Here is a 16,190-nt window from a genome sequence, read left to right on the forward strand (position 1 = left end):
CTTATCCATGAATTACTTTTACACTGAGAGCAGTCATCTCAGTGCAACCAAGGTGATCCTCTCACGAGAACCCATACTCTCATAGTGTGTTCCCTGCTGACTGATGTGAGGTGAGCCATGGACATGTCTACCCCTCTACCCCACACACTTGTGGAGAGTGGATTAGCAGCTAACAAAGTCAAATTTTTCACAAAGGCAACCTCATGTAACAAAATTTAATGCACCTCAGTGTTCAGTGCCCAGAGTGGGTGCAGAGTGGCACATCTCACTGTGATGTGTGTGCCCCTAGTGGGCTCCTGCTGCTTTTCTCTCCCTGCACTGTTGTGTATTTTTCAATTTTTGTAAACAGTTTTATTTATCTAACTGTTGAAGCTAATTAGCTGTGAAAGTACTCATTTTCTTACCCAGTTTTGGTCATACTGAATCTGGTGACTCTTTTTGGTGTATCCTTCACTGACGCTGGTATGGGACAGGTGTGGAGTGTGGAGGATGCAGTTACCTCCACAGGTATCTGGCACAGTGAGTTGCAGCTGTAGCTACAGCTACATCCTCTTACACACAATCAACTGTTTCCTATGACTGACTACTGTTTTTTGCTGCCTGGGTTTTTATCTCACTTTTAACCATTCGTCTTATTACACTGCTGTCTTGCAAAGTTTTGCTCACAACAATAAGATTAAAAGACCCTAGAGCTTGACCATTCCCCTTGTTTCACATAATTTTATGTGAATTTCCAGTGAAATGAGGCACTGATAACAAATATGTTTAGTCCCTTTAGACAAACATTCATCATCATCATCATCATCGTCAGTAACACAGTGATGTGCATGAGGACGTAACAATTAATAATTTGTTGTATATGTGTATCTTCTGTATGTGTGAACTGCAACTTTATTGATGCCTGTAATCCTTCAGATGATCTCTGAAGTGTGTAGCACAATACTACATTTCAATTTAGTTCAGTATGAATAGTTGGAAAATCTACAATTTGGCACCTGTTGATTTTCATCTTTTAAAATTTGTAATCAGTCTCATGTTTGGTAAACGTTTTGAGTCCAATGAATAAGTTATGGCAGCCATAGTTGGGTAATTGGCTTACCTTCCAGAATCACACGTTGATGAAATCTACTCATGTAAAGTGACCTGACCAAAAGGAGAATTAATTTAAAAAATAAGTGCATTTTGGCATAAAAAAACAAAATTTAATGCCAGGCTGAGAACTTTTTATGTGACTCTGACTTACAGTATGTACAAAGAACATAGAAAAAATTTCAGAAGGACAATTTTTTTTAAATGCTACCCTAGTTTTATGTTAGTCTCTATTGTTGCAATGGTACTCATATGTACTATATAATTCTTTGTTCATTTTTTTTACAGTACTGAGTAAGCGGATTGGGAAGAGTGTTAGATGCAGCCCAATCAAAGTAATAACTTCTCTCTTCCCTATACTTTCATGGCTTCCAAATTATAAATGGAAAAGTGATCTGATACCAGACATCATATCAGGCTTTACTGTTGCTGTTATGCACATTCCGCAAGGTAATATATGCTATTTAATTATATCAAGTGATTTCCTTCATGTATTGTTTTCTTATAGATTGTATTTAAATCATCAAACCAACAAAACTGCTTTACAGTAATTCATACTTTGTACATACCGTTTTAATCCCTACACATTTTGGTGGTTTCATTTCACATCCAGGTGGCCATCTCAGACTATAACTTTCCAACAAAGCTTACAAGATTGCAACTACTTTTTAATTTGCAGTTTTTGTTTAAGCTACTAAGATGCATGAAATGTATGTAAGTGAGGCTTACAAATAAAGCAGTTTTTACTGAGGCTTATTATGATTTTTGTGAACTCAGTGTACAATTTTTAGATTCAAACATAGGTGTGATTTGTGGTGTTCTCTACCTCATTAAATTTATCCACAGCTATGTATGCTCTGAAGAAAGCAACTGCTGTGAAACAATTTTTAGTCCTTTCTATACACCTATCCTCTGTCCATAGTCTATCTAGAAACACCATTCGAATGAAAGAGCCAATATCAGACAGTTACTGAGAATTCTGTGTAAGATTCTATTTTGATTGCAGTGTAAGATTTGCACTCAGTTCCCTTTTCAGTCTTCTTGGAATTAAAAGTTGAACAAAACATTTTATCACCTGTGGCACTAATATTATTAATTGAAAAATTGAGAATGAAGAAGCTGAGATCATGAAAAAAATTAGGACAAAGGACAAACCAGGAAATCTGTTAGATGTCTGTACTTTTGTGATTAGTTAATGTAATTCCATTTGATGAAATGTGTAACTGAGTTGTCTTAGCTGCTCTGATGCCATTGAGAACTGTGCTTATTGGATAAACCAATGGCATCCCATGTTATTACTAACACATACTAAATTTAATTACTGACTGTGGACTGTTTAACAGCTTAACATATGGTCATGGACTCAACCATTGTAAATATGTTTATATGTAAAGGTAAATGTCTTAATTCTTCTCACCTCTTACTGGACTTGCCACCATCACTTTTGCATCTTTTCTGGTCCTTGTTTCAGTTAATAAAAAGTGAGTCACCATCCCTTTAGTCAACAAGATATTGGGTTGTTGCTTAAATCTTCCTTAAATCATTTGTAATTATAGGAAGAAGTATGTCTACATCTGCACTAACATTGACACTCTGATAGCTGCTTTATTGTGTGTGGTGAAGGGTACGTTTTACGCTATTGTCTCTTCCCCCTTTCATTTCTTGTCCCAAATTATGCATGGGAAGAAAAATAATTGGTATGCATCCATGTGATCTTGCATCTGTCAAATTTTACTTTCATGGTCTCTTTGCGAGATGTATATAGGAGGAAGTGATATGTTGGTTGACTCTTCTACAAAACACTAAACCACACTGTGTGTTAAGTTGACTGATCAGCTCGTTATCCCTGAATCCATAGTTGTCAGTAGACATCAGAAGGCTCCAGCCAGTAGTTGTTGGTTTTTGGGTGCAGCTAACGTTACCTAGCTGACAGTACTATTGAATTAGTCATTGTTGAGTGCTTTGTTATTGTGTTGTACTTCACTCTCTCTTATACTATCTCCTTTCCTGGAGACAAGTGTACGCAAATTTATTAAATATGTCAATACATGAGTTGATTTCAGTTTTCATTATGAATAGCATTAAAGTGATCATTGCTTTCATGGATGACTTCTGCTTTCATGGAAGCATGAATTGCCAGTTAAGCATGAAGTATGGGGGGCTTGTTACCACGCACACAGCTCCTCATCTCATGGCAGTCTGTGTGGGATTGTGCTTGCTTCTTCCTTCACCCCCCACCTCCTCCTCCAACCTGTCTGGCATTGACAAACTTAAAATTAACACACTGTGCATGTTACAGGTTTCTAAATAATTCTTGAACCACACAATAGTAAGATACTTCATAAAGATAAATTTTCATTCACTTCTAAAATTAACTTAATATCATTTTAGTGAAGAGTAATGAAAATAAGTTTCTGTTCTCCTGTTGTTATTACTATCAATATTGTTATTGGGCTGTGGTTTGTAATAATAATAATAATAATAATAATAACAAAAAGTGAGGGAGAATGTAATCTGTGTGAAACTGTAGTTAAATCAAGGAAGCTCCATAAAAAATGTCTAGATAATAATCCAACTTCTGCACCACTATTGCTCAGATTTTTGTTCATGACGTGCACTTGGTCAAATAAACAACAGCATCCAATCTATATACATTGTTTATCATCCAAAAAATTGTGTAGGCTTTTAACAGATTTCTGCAAGAAATGAAGATGATAGTAAAAGGTTACATATTTTCAACCCATAACTGAAAGATTAGCTGACACATGTTTTATTGAGAATTAACATGATTTTAGAACATGACACAAGATTTTTGCCTCATTCAATCATCCTAGTATGGGTTTTCCATACTTCTCATGAATTATTTCAGGTACATGACATGATGGTTCATAGTAAGCAATGGCCATTACTTTTCCCATTCTCTGTCAATTATTAATCATTTGAAATTAATGTCTTACACTCCAACAACAACAACAACAACAACAAGATTATTATTATTATTATTATTATTAAAATTGCTATGCAGGTGGTTAAGAATGATAATCCTATTTACATTTAGTTGAAGGATACTGCATGCAACCATGATTTTACTCATAGTTGAAGGATACTGCATGCAACCATGATTTTACTCAGCTGTGGACTTTCCACATTTTCCATGAGATAAGAAAGTACTGTATCCAGAATAAAGTATTCTGATTTTGAAAATTGTATGTTTCTGGTTACATTTTCAAACATTTTCTATAATTTTACAACTAGTGTTATATTATCACTTCTATTATTCTAAAGTTATTCTTTTCCAGCTTTATACCACTATTTGTGCACAGAAACAGCACAACAGGGAATAAGGTAAGTCTTAGAAGATAGAATTGTAATGCTTCATAAGGGTTTGATTAATGTAGATTACACTTGAGAATGTTTTATTGTGAGTAGTTCAGATGTATTTCCTACAATTTCCAAAGTTACTTGTTTCCGAATGTAATTTACTGATTTTACTCATATTTCAGGCATGGCTTACTCGATGTTGGCTGGTGTTCCTCCCATTGTTGGAATCTACATGGCTTTCTTTCCTGTCCTGATCTATGTTGTGATGGGTACTTCTAGGCATGTTTCCATGGGTAAGTCGCACCCCTTTAATACTTAACAATGTGCTCTTTTCTGGTGCAGAGGATTTTGAGAATTGGAGGTTCTTAAGGGTGGTAATATATTTTCATATTAGTAATGCTGGATATAGGCAGTGACTAGTAATAAAGAAAAAGCAGTTGGTATATGAACTGTAAAAAGACAAACTTTTGATAGTAGGTTCCTTAAGGGAATTATTCAGCAGAACTTAATTCTCAATATTGTTACAAACTATTGGTGTTTAATAATGAACTATTTTATCAGAAATATAATGTGAAATGTTTTATCTGAATCTTAATTATTAGCAGCTTTTTCCAGAATGAAATTTTCACTCTGCAGCAGAGTATGCACTGATATGAAACTTCCTGGCAGATTAAAACTGTGGGCCGGACCGAGACTTGAACTCGGGACATTTGCCTTTCGCGGGCAAGTGCTCTACCAACTGAGCTACCCAAGCACGACTCATGCCCCGTCCTCACAGCTGGCAGGAGTAAAGCTGTGAGGACAGGGCGTGAGTCGTGCTTGGGTAGCTCAGTTGGTAGAGCACTTGCCCGCGAAAGGCAAAGGTCCCGATTTTGAGTCTCGGTCCGGCCCACAGTTTTAATCTGCCAGGAAGTTTCAGCAGCTTTTTTGTTCAAACTTACTGCTGGTGAGATTCCCTGTAGTCAGATTGGCTGTGTAAGTGATAAAGAAAAAGACCAGTAACATTAATAATAATAATTTGATTCCCTGATAAATAAAAGTTCTTCTCCCAGAAGCAGAATTTTTTGTGTGTTTTCCTAAATAATATGGACACTCTGGTTGAAAAACTTCATTTTTTGAATGTTTTTACCCTTTTACTGTATCATCTTTAGGAGTTGGCCCTTACAGAATTGAGTGAGGCTAAATTATACTTGTGAAGAAAGTCACAGTTTACTAGTTGCACATATAACTGTTGTATGCAGTTTCATGACAGTGTACAGACTACATGGGAAGATTATTTTCTAAGTACAGCAATGGATGGAAGACTAAAGTTTATTGTGGAGACCCAAGTGAACTTTACATTTAGTAAAACTACTGAGATTATGTTGTCAGCAAAGATTAATATCTATCTAGATAATTCAGTGTGTATTAAGAATAGTTTGTTTATTCAGTTGCTATCAGTTACTATTGCAAATCTTCTTGTAAACTGAGCAAATGTAAAGAGGTGCTTTCAGTGAGATAAGGAATGCAAAAGCTGGACTAAAGATTTCTGGAAACCTCTAATCTAGGTGGAAGTGTTTCCTTTTACACAATCACCTTCGAAAGTGTCCTTTTACATTTGGAGAACTGTAAGAAAATGTGTGATCCAGAGTGTCTCCTTACCATTGCAAAGCATGTCAGAAGCCTTGCACTGGTTTAGGCTGCCGTATAATGGTATTAGGGTGTGCAGTGATCACAGTGAAAGTGAGATAACTGGAATGTGTGCTCCAAAAATGGTTGTAACCATTTTGATATGTACTGGGAAAGAATTGAGCCGGTTGCAGTTCTGTAATGTCTTGTAAGACACTGAAACTTCATTTGTGAGGAATGTTATAAAGACTCAATGATGAGTATTTCGTAAATGTGAGAGTTCATTTCCAGGTGGATTCAGGCTGTCCTGGGACCAAAGATAGCCCTGCACTATATTTTGTACAGGTTACTAGACACAGGTGTGTTTGTGGTATGTAGAGGCTACACACAGTTATAAAATATATATACAGAATTTTTTTGTGTGTGTGTGTAGTCTTCAGTACCTTTGTAGGAGCTATGAGCCAAATTCAGTGCTAATGATAAACTTCAGAAATTTTTTCTTCTGATTTTCTTTATTTTCCAGCCTCTGCATTGGTTATCATGGTTATCAGTTATCTCAGGTATGGAAAGCAGTAATTACATTTCATTGGCAAAATACTGTGCGTAGTAGATGTTAATTTTGACACAATATTAGCACATAATTTGCAAACTGATTTCGTGGATGTCCATTATCAACTTTTAGAAGGAATCTAAGGTGGACTGAAACTGTTGTGAGCCTGATTTTCTGAGCACTGGACATCTCTCTCAGCCGGCTTTTTGTGCTTGGCAGGATGGTGTATTATTGTTAGGGTTGTTGGAGGCAATAGTGTTGTGTGTGAGTTTTGGGATGTTGTTATCTCAGTCTAGTTACATATTGGAATAATTTGACTGAGGGAATACATATACAGTAAATATAAAGCTCTCTGACATATTAAGCTCAGATAATATTGTAAATATAGAAGGGTCACTCACTAGAATAATGAACACATGCTCGAATAGAATAGATAATACCATAATCAGCAGAAATGTGACAGACAAGATAAAACACAGTAACCTAGATTACTGTCATTCTGACCACTTTTATCAGGTGATATAGAGTACATAAATTCCACTATGCTAAAAATAACAAAGGTTGTTCTTCAGAAACAAACTCTGGACAGATAAAATATTAATGTTTTTGAATACAAATTAGCTAAGGAGAACTGGGATTCTAAGTACCAGGTAAAAGACCCTGGCAACAAATGAAATGAGTTCTGTTCAATGCTGTTGAGAAAACAGTCAGTTAAACATTGCCAGAACAGAAGTAATTCTAGACTGAAACTCCTACCAAGTCTGATTAGCCTCTGACAGATTATGCATGATCTAAACCTACTTTATAAAGCTACTACCCTACAGATTTTCAAGGAAAAATACAATCAGGCAAAGAAATCCTTTAAACTGAAATTCCTAATCTTAGGAAGCAGATTAGCAGCAAACTACTATAGCAGTGTGATAATACACATAAAGCTTGCTGGCAGTTAAATGACCAATACCATAAAGGTATGAAGATGAATATGGAACTATTCAGAATAAGACACAATGTTAACAATGTGAAAAACCCAAACGCTATTTCACAAATACTGACCACCCAACCGATTTTATAGATATACAGGATGTGAGATGCCATATTACCTCACTCAGTGTACTGCATTTCAATTTATGGAGGTGAATGAAAAGGAAGCATGCAAGGTAATATGCATGTTAAGAAAAAAATTTTCATTTCGATGGTATGGCACATCCAATGCATTACTAATATGCATTTCAAAGAAATCTCAAAACTTTCTACCTACCTGATTAATTTCAGCATTAAAGAAAACATGTACCCAGGTGTTAATAGTTAGTGTTCTGAAACCAGTGTACAAAAAGGGAAGTATGGAAGATGTGTCTAACCGTAGTCTGATATTATTAATTCCCACCTTTAGTAAGATATTTGAAAGTATTGTCCTGTTCCTAGCTTAGTGCCTTTTTCACAACATGCAAACTGCTTATAGATCTTCAGAATAGCTCTTGAAAAAGAATAAGCATGACCACTGCAGATCTGACAAAAGCATTTTACACAGTAAACCATAGGTCAGTACCAAAAACATTGAAGCCATGTCATATAGGGGATCCATCAATGTCTCTTATAGCAACATACCTGTTGTATTGTAAGCAATGCTCTAAACTGACATAGAAATTAGATGCAAAAATTACAAACTTTCGAGTCATCAGTGAAATAATAATACAAGGTGTACCTCAAGGCTCAGTTCTCGGTCTGTTTCTCTTCCTCAAATATATTAATGACTCTGCACAACCAATTAACTCTTATATTATAAGCTATACATATGACAATTCAATCTTATTTGTGGTAGAGTATATAAAGAACTAGAATCTTTTGCTGCTAATGGAGTTAGAGAATTTATGAAATACTTAAATGACAGGGGCCACAAGATGAATGTCACCAAATATCATTTGTCATCATTTAAAATTGGCGGTTCTCACCACAAAAAGTAAATAATGTATGTAACATGTTGGCATCAGAAACTGACGGCTGTAAATTTCAATGTGTGTACATTGATGAAAATCTGCAGTGGATGAACCACATTAACCTTGTATGTGGAAAAGTCAGTAGTGTCTTATATCTCCTTAGCCAGTTGCAAACATTGTTCCTCATTAAACATTTAAAAAAAACTTACTAAGGAATGATTTATCCATTTTTTTATGGTGGGTTTAAATTATGGGACTGGGCAGCTGATGTCCACTTAAAAAGAATACTGCTGTTACAGATGTGAGCAATAAGACTTGCATTTGGCCATAGAGAAACCTGTTGTGAAGTGTTTGTTCAACACAAAGATTTAACTGTATATTTGTCACTGGCCATCATATTGTTGGTCAAGATGGATATACAGTTAATTACGTAAATGAAACTATGACTGCTGCAGCAAATTTTGCTTTTATGAACTATATTTCCAAGATAAAATTAAGTGGGATATTACTTGGTTATCAGAAGTACGAAAGAAGGAAGAGGATCAAACCAAAGAGTTACTGTTATCATAAACAAGATAATTAAAGAATTAAGTTTTGTTACTGAGGGAATCTCATGGGAGACCAAGAACAGTATTAGGAATAATTAAAGTTCCACACTCATTTGAAACTGTGCTAGTTTACGCCCAATAACACTGCAGCCTGTTGTGATAGTTAAGGATCATTAAGAGGAATTAAAAGAACTTTCAAACAAAAATAATGTACACTGGAGGATAGTAATGGGAGATTTTAATGCAAAATGGCTATGTAATTGGAAACATGGGATTTGATAGTGAGAATGATGGAGAAGACATGGTAATGGATTTTGCCAAAAAGAACTGAATGTATATACTAAATAAATTATTTGAGAAAGATGCAGGCAGAAAATTGACATGGAAAGGACCACTCACTCACTCACTCACATGATGGGAAAAAAATGAGTTTGACTGTTTGCCATCAAACAACAACTGAATCATGAAGGATGTGTCAGTCTTAAACCATTTTAGTATCACTAGCGACTACAGGATAGTAAGATGCAAAATAAAAAAGAACTAAATTCATTAATAAAAAAATCCAGTTCCATTGCTACTAATTAAATTTTCAAAAAAGGTTAAGGTTATAGAGAATGAAGAAAGTGTAGACTTCAATATGAGAGATGATGCTTTAACAAATGTTATACTGAAAAAAATCTGGGGATCACATAGGGGTGAAAAAGGATAAATGAAACAACAATTCTGGAGACACAATACAGTTGATGAAGGGAGAAGAATGAAAAGTTAATTAGAAGAGACATGAGATAGAATTAAATGAAGTAGACAAAGCAATTTAAAAAGATTGCAAGAAGATACTAGAAAGTGTGATAAGAAGACTACAAGGGAAACAGTTGAGAACAATTGATACATAAAAAATAAATAAAATAAAATAAAATAAATTGGCATTTATGCTGCATACATAATCACATAACATGAGCATGGATGTTGGTGATGGCACCATTACAAAAAAACAGGAGACCATACTAAAAGTGTTGTAAAATTTCTTCAAAAATCTATGTAGTGCACAAAGAAAATGAACATAGAGATTGTATTATATTCCAAGAAATCACAATACTGTACAATTTGTAAATATTTTGGACAAGTGAAGTATATACATTTAGAATTTAATTTGCTGCAATTTAATTTTTAACAATCTAATTGGTTACTTGAAAGCTTGGGCAATATTACAAGAATGTGACAGACATCACACTGTGCTTTCATGAGTTAGGTGGGTTGCGTCTTGTTTTTACAATAATATGTGATGCAATGGAACATGATGAGAGAAAAGACAGGAAGAAACTCATTACATGTATTAAGAAAACATACCTTACACGTAATTATCAGGTATAAGGGAACATTTGTTAAGGGGTTAGTTACCATTTATAACCTTCATTTACTGTGTCAAAACATTGCTCCAACTGGTCTTTTTTAATTTATATGTGAAAGCTCTTGGGATCTCTATTTCTTTAATTTAATCTGGTAAATTATTATACATCCATATACCAAAACTTAGCACACTTTTCTGGCAACCAACAAATTAATAGATTATTAGAACAAGTTTTCTGTAAAGACTTCCAGAAGAAACAAGGAAAGCAGTTAGGTGCATTGAAACATGAAAAACCACTTATTATTACTGGGATAGTAGTGAGAATGCTAAAATTAGGGGGAGAGATGATGAAAACAAAAATGGCACTAGAATTATATTTTCACACTGCACCGGAGTGTGCGCTGATATGAAACTTCCTGGCAGATTAAAACTGTGTGCCCGATCGAGACTCGAACTCGGGACCGGTCCCGAATTCGAGTCTCGATCGGGCACACAGTTTTAATCTGCCAGGAAGTTTCAAAAATGGCACTGATATTCACAAAATGTTTGTGTAAGAGGATGGGTAGCAGCAGACAATTGGAATGATATGAAACTTCCTGGTGTGAGGCTCGAACTCGGGACCTTTGCCTTTCACGGGCAAGTGCTCTACCAACTGAGCTACCCAAGCATCAATCACAAGGCTTTTTAAGTGAATCAATATTTTTTTATAGATAAGGATTTTGGGAAAAGGAGATAAAGAAAATAGATTTATTTTCTATAATGCAACATACAGTCACCAACAATGTTTATTTTACAACTTCCATTGCCTACTTTGGCCCAAATAAACAAATACTCATCACCGTTCAACTTCTTCTTCTTTCTTGTTGACAAGACAAAGGTCTTATCTGGCACCAGAGTACCATAAGGGATCTTAGCAAGTATACCAGAACTCTCAGTTATATTCCAGGTCTTCTAAATTATATTTCCATCAGGGAAAGCATCAAGGCCACCATAGTCAGCATGACTGCTCCAGCAGCAGCAAGAGTCAGCCATGTACTACCTCCAAATACAGCAGTTACTTCACAAGTAAACTGCAGCATCAGTCCTCGAAACACATTTGAATCTCCAATAGGCTGCTGCTTATTGAATTGCCTATCCAAGTCAATGTTTATGGCTTTCAAAGCCTTGTACACAGGCACCATGTGCCACCAACGGTGACCATAATAATGTCACCTAGGCATTGCAGAGGTACGTTAACACAAGTGAACGTTGCAAGCCAATGCCCAGTGTAACCCAAGAGCAAAGCTTCCGCACGCGTCGACAGCCACAGAGTGAATAACACCATGTGCTGCAGTGCATGGCACTCCTGACTGAGTGGAAGTCTGACGTCACGCAGCCTTATTGTGAGTTGTGCAATCACCGGAAGTGAAATTTAGCTGAACAGAGTGCAAGTTATACTAGTGCACTCTGCCTGCCATCGTGCTTGGGTAGCTCAGTTGGTAGAGTACTTGACCACGAAAGGCAAAGGTTCCAAGTTTGAGTCTCAGTCAGGCACACAGCTCAGTTGGTAGAGTACTTGACCACGAAAGGCAAAGGTTCCAAGTTTGAGTCTCAGTCAGGCACACAGTTTTAATCTGCCAGGAAGTTTCATGTCAGTGAACGCTCCGCTGTAGAGTTAAAATTTCATTCTAATTGGAATGATGCTGTAATTGTTGTAATCCACAGGAAAGGAAGCTGGGAAGATGTTAAGAACTACAGACATTTGCCAATAGTATAAATGATTTTTAAAAATCCTTAACAATCATCTGCAAAAAATGCTTTAGACTTCAATCATGGAAAAGAGCAATTTGGGTTTACAAGTGAGTATAATATAATGGTCCATTTACAGGTTGTCAATGAAGTTAAAGAAAGGAGGACTGGATAGCAATCTTTGTATGAGGCTTAGAGGCTGTGAGAAAGCAGTTGACTCTCATATTTAAATCTGTGCTGGTGCCACGTGAGATCCAAGCAATAGAGACTACAAACATCAGTTTGTAGAAGAATATAGAGAATGTATACAACAAGGCTATAGCTTTCATTCAACTACATCAAGAGTGAAAGGTTTTTAATTGAGAAATGAGTTAGAAAAGGTGATGGCATTTCACAAAAACTCACTGTATGGGTCTGTGGCTGAAGTATGCAGTAAGTAAATACAGTAGGTCATCAGTTGTGTGAAGTAATTGGCGATAGTGGGGGATGGGGATGGGTGAGGGTGTTTGGATAACTTATGTAACTGATAAGTTACAAAAACATATTGTACCAGTGTTCATAGGAAAATGAAATGAAGGAAGACTGATATATTTGTGTTGGATTCTGTGGCCAGAGTCAGTCAGTATGAAAGTCCTCTGGGTGTGGTACATCATCATATTGTAACTGATGAAACCGATGTTTCAGCCATTGTTGCTGTGTGCTTCTCCTGGGGCTACTGGTATATTTTTTATGTGCTTGTGCAGTCACTTATAATATGACTGCTACATAACATAGTTTGAAAAGTGCTAATTACCATTAAAGTAAGCCTAGTTTAGGGGAAAAAGTCCAAAATTTGTTTTTCCTTCAGAGCTGAGACTCACTTTGTAGCCACTAAATCTTACAAGTTTTTTAAATATGGGAAATGGATAGCACCACATTCCTGTCATTATAATCTCTTCATTGGCATCTCAAGGCAATAACAAGCTTCCTCATGGGATGGTCATTTTTCAGCATTGTTATTTTTGCTAGGCACTTTTTTACTGTTGCAAGGCTCAAGGTCATCAATGACAGACTCCTCAACATCACAATCAAGCAAGGTTTTAATTGTGTCCTGCCTACTTGTCGAATATGGGGTGCCTAGGAAACTTGTTTTCTCGGATCACTAGACAGCAATTCAAGCAAATCGTATTAATGAATTTTTATTACAGTAAGATATTACCATCTGGTGAGCAAGATGTATGAGACAGGTGAAATACTCTCAGACTTCAAGAAGAATATAATAATTCCAATCCCAAAGAAAGCAGGTGTTGGCAGATGTGAAAATTACCGAACTATCAGTTCAATAAGTCACAGCTGCAAAATACTAACACGAATTCTTTACAGACGAATGGAAAAACTGGTAGAAGCCGACCTCAGGGAAGTTCAGTTTGGATTCCGTAGAAATGTTGGAACACGTGAGGCAATACTGACCCTACGACTTATCTTAGAAGAAAGATTAAGGAAAGGCAAACCTATGTTTCTAGCATTTGTAGACTTAGAGAAAGCTTTTGACAATGTTGACTGGAATACTCTCTTTCAAATTCTAAAGGTGGCAGGGGTAAAATACAGGGAGCGAAAGGCTATTTACAATTTGTACAGAAACCAGATGGCAGTAATAAGAGTCGAGGGACATGAAAGGGAAGCAGTGGTTGGGAAGGGAGTGAGACAGGGTTGTAGCCTCTCCCCAATGTTATTCAATCTGTATATTGAGCAAGCAGTAAAGGAAACAAAAGAAAAATTTGGAGTAGGTATTAAAATCCAGGGAGAAGAAATAAAAACTTTGAGGTTCGCCGATGACATTGTAATTCTGTCAGAGACAGCAAAGGACTTGGAAGAGCAGTTGAACAGAATGGACAGTGTCTTGAAAGGAGGGTATAAGATTAACATCAACAAAAGCAAAACGAGGATAATGGAATGTAGTTGAATTAAGTCTGGTGATGCTGAGGGAATTAGATTAGGAAATGAGACACTTAAAGTAGTAAAGGAGTTTTGCTATTTGGGGAGCAAGATAACTGATAATGATTGAAGTAGAGAGGATATAAAATGTAGACTGGCAATGGCAAGGAAAGCGTTTCTGAAGAAGAGAAATTTGTTAACATCGAGTATAGATTTAAATGTCAGGAATACTTTTCTGAAAGTATTTGTATGGAGTGTAGCAATGTATGGAAGTGAAACATGGACGATAAGTAGTTTGGACAAGAAGAGAATAGAAACTTCTGAAATGTGGTGCTACAGAAGAATGCTGAAGATTAGATGGGTAGATCACATAACTAATGAGGAGGTATTGAATAGAATTGGAGAGAACAGAAATTTGCGGCACAACTTGACTAGAAGAAGGGATCGGTTGGTAGGACATGTTCTGAGGCATCAAGGGATCACCAATTTAGCATTGGAGGGCAGCGCGGAGAGTAAAAATCGTAGAGGGAGACCAAGAGACGAATACACAAAACAGATTCAGAATGATGTAGGTTGCAGTAGGTACTGGGAGATGAAGAAGCTTGCACAGGATAGAGTAGCATGGAGAGCTGCATCAAACCAGTCTCAGAACTGAAGACCAAAACAACAACAAATGCCGCAATTGCATTGAATCCTTCTCTTTGTAAGTTGAGTAACTGGGATGTTTAATAAGACTGCATTCACTAAAATGATACGAAATATCAATGCAGGCACCCCTGTTGCAACCTAAGAAAATTTCCTCAGGAAATTGTGTGTGTGTGTGTGTGTGTGTGTTTTTCTTTTCTTTTTTTTAACAACCACTTTAAATTCTCTGTCCTTTATTCACTGGTTCTCCTTACAGGGCAATCATACTGCTTTAAGTCAGAGACCTTTATATTTTTAAAAAATAACTGATATTTGCAACTGTACTCTTTGTTAGCTATTGTTACAAGACAAATGCAATCTTCGAGCAATGGTTCTCTGAGTAACAACTCTTCTGATAATATTTAAGGTTTCTTTGACATAACAATATCTTCATGGCCCTAGAATGTAGATGTAATTTCTGTTGCAATAGTAGCTGCAGTAACCAATTAATTATTTCAGGTACTTTTGCTGTGATTTGCATGATGACAAGTAAGTCAGTATTAATGTATTCAAATGAGGAATCATCTCATCCATCAACTCTGGTAGATGCAAATGCTACAGACAGCTCACTTGGGAATCTTACATCAGCATCATCTGAATCTGTTGGTTACACAACAATTCAAGTAGCAACAGCTGTTTGTTTCGCTGTGGGAGTCTGGCAGGCAAGTTGCAGTAGTAACGTTACATACTATCCTTAAATTGTAGCTACCACTACAATCAGATCTAAACTTTGACTTAAAGACATATGAGTGTATTCAAGGCACCATAATACTGTTAAAAATTAGGTGAAAAAGGTGATAGTTTAATGTGACTTGTATTAAAATATGTATCTTCTGTTACACACTTTGTCCTTACATTTACCTTTGTGAATTATTTATTCTTTAGTCATCCAGTAAATCTCTACAGATTGTGGGATGTATTTTGCATATACAAAGAGACACACCAGTGTTCATGCCCCCCGCCCCCCTCCCTCAACATGTTACACATAATGTGAAAATATATTGTAATGATGCAATAAATTAATTCTACTTGATCATGCTGTAGGAGCAGCAGCAGTTGTTGCATATGCAAGCTTCAAGTCTGTTGCATTTCATCTGGTCTAATCAGAATGCCCTTAGGGACTTATAGAACAGTGAAAATGATGAAATAACTTTGATTTTATCTGGGAGACCATTGCACATTTATATAGCACTAATTATAGTAGAGATTTTAATGGCAGATGTACTTACTGACTGGATGTGCAGTTTGTCTTTTTGCCTGGTATAATGTCCATGTACATTAAAGTTTTTGTTCATCAATTTTAAATTCTTTTTCATGTACTTCTATATTTCTAGAGTAAAAAAAGCAGGGTAGTTGGAGGATTGAAGACTTTCGAAAGAGAGGCTTGCAGGAACTGTTTGCCGTGCATGGTGCATTCCTCTTATAGCTTTTTTTTTTTTTGGGTCAAGAAGATGACTGAGCTAGCA

General features: G+C 36.2%; 1 protein-coding gene across 4 annotated transcripts in view; it reads left to right on the top strand.

The window, feature by feature from the left end:
• Positions 1–16,190, top strand: part of LOC126248831 (sulfate transporter-like) — a 531,455-nt gene that overhangs the window by 449,637 nt on the left and 65,628 nt on the right. For all 4 annotated transcript variants that reach the window (XM_049950245.1, XM_049950247.1, XM_049950244.1 and 1 more), the window contains exons 3-5: positions 1,378–1,539; positions 4,593–4,703; positions 15,184–15,386. In XM_049950245.1, coding sequence (XP_049806202.1) covers positions 1,378–1,539; positions 4,593–4,703; positions 15,184–15,386 — 476 coding nt within the window. The remainder of the gene's footprint in view (positions 1–1,377; positions 1,540–4,592; positions 4,704–15,183; positions 15,387–16,190) is intronic.

The sequence above is a fragment of the Schistocerca nitens genome, chromosome 3 (genome assembly GCF_023898315.1).
Source record: "Schistocerca nitens isolate TAMUIC-IGC-003100 chromosome 3, iqSchNite1.1, whole genome shotgun sequence".
Classification (NCBI taxonomy): Eukaryota; Metazoa; Arthropoda; class Insecta; order Orthoptera; family Acrididae; genus Schistocerca; species Schistocerca nitens.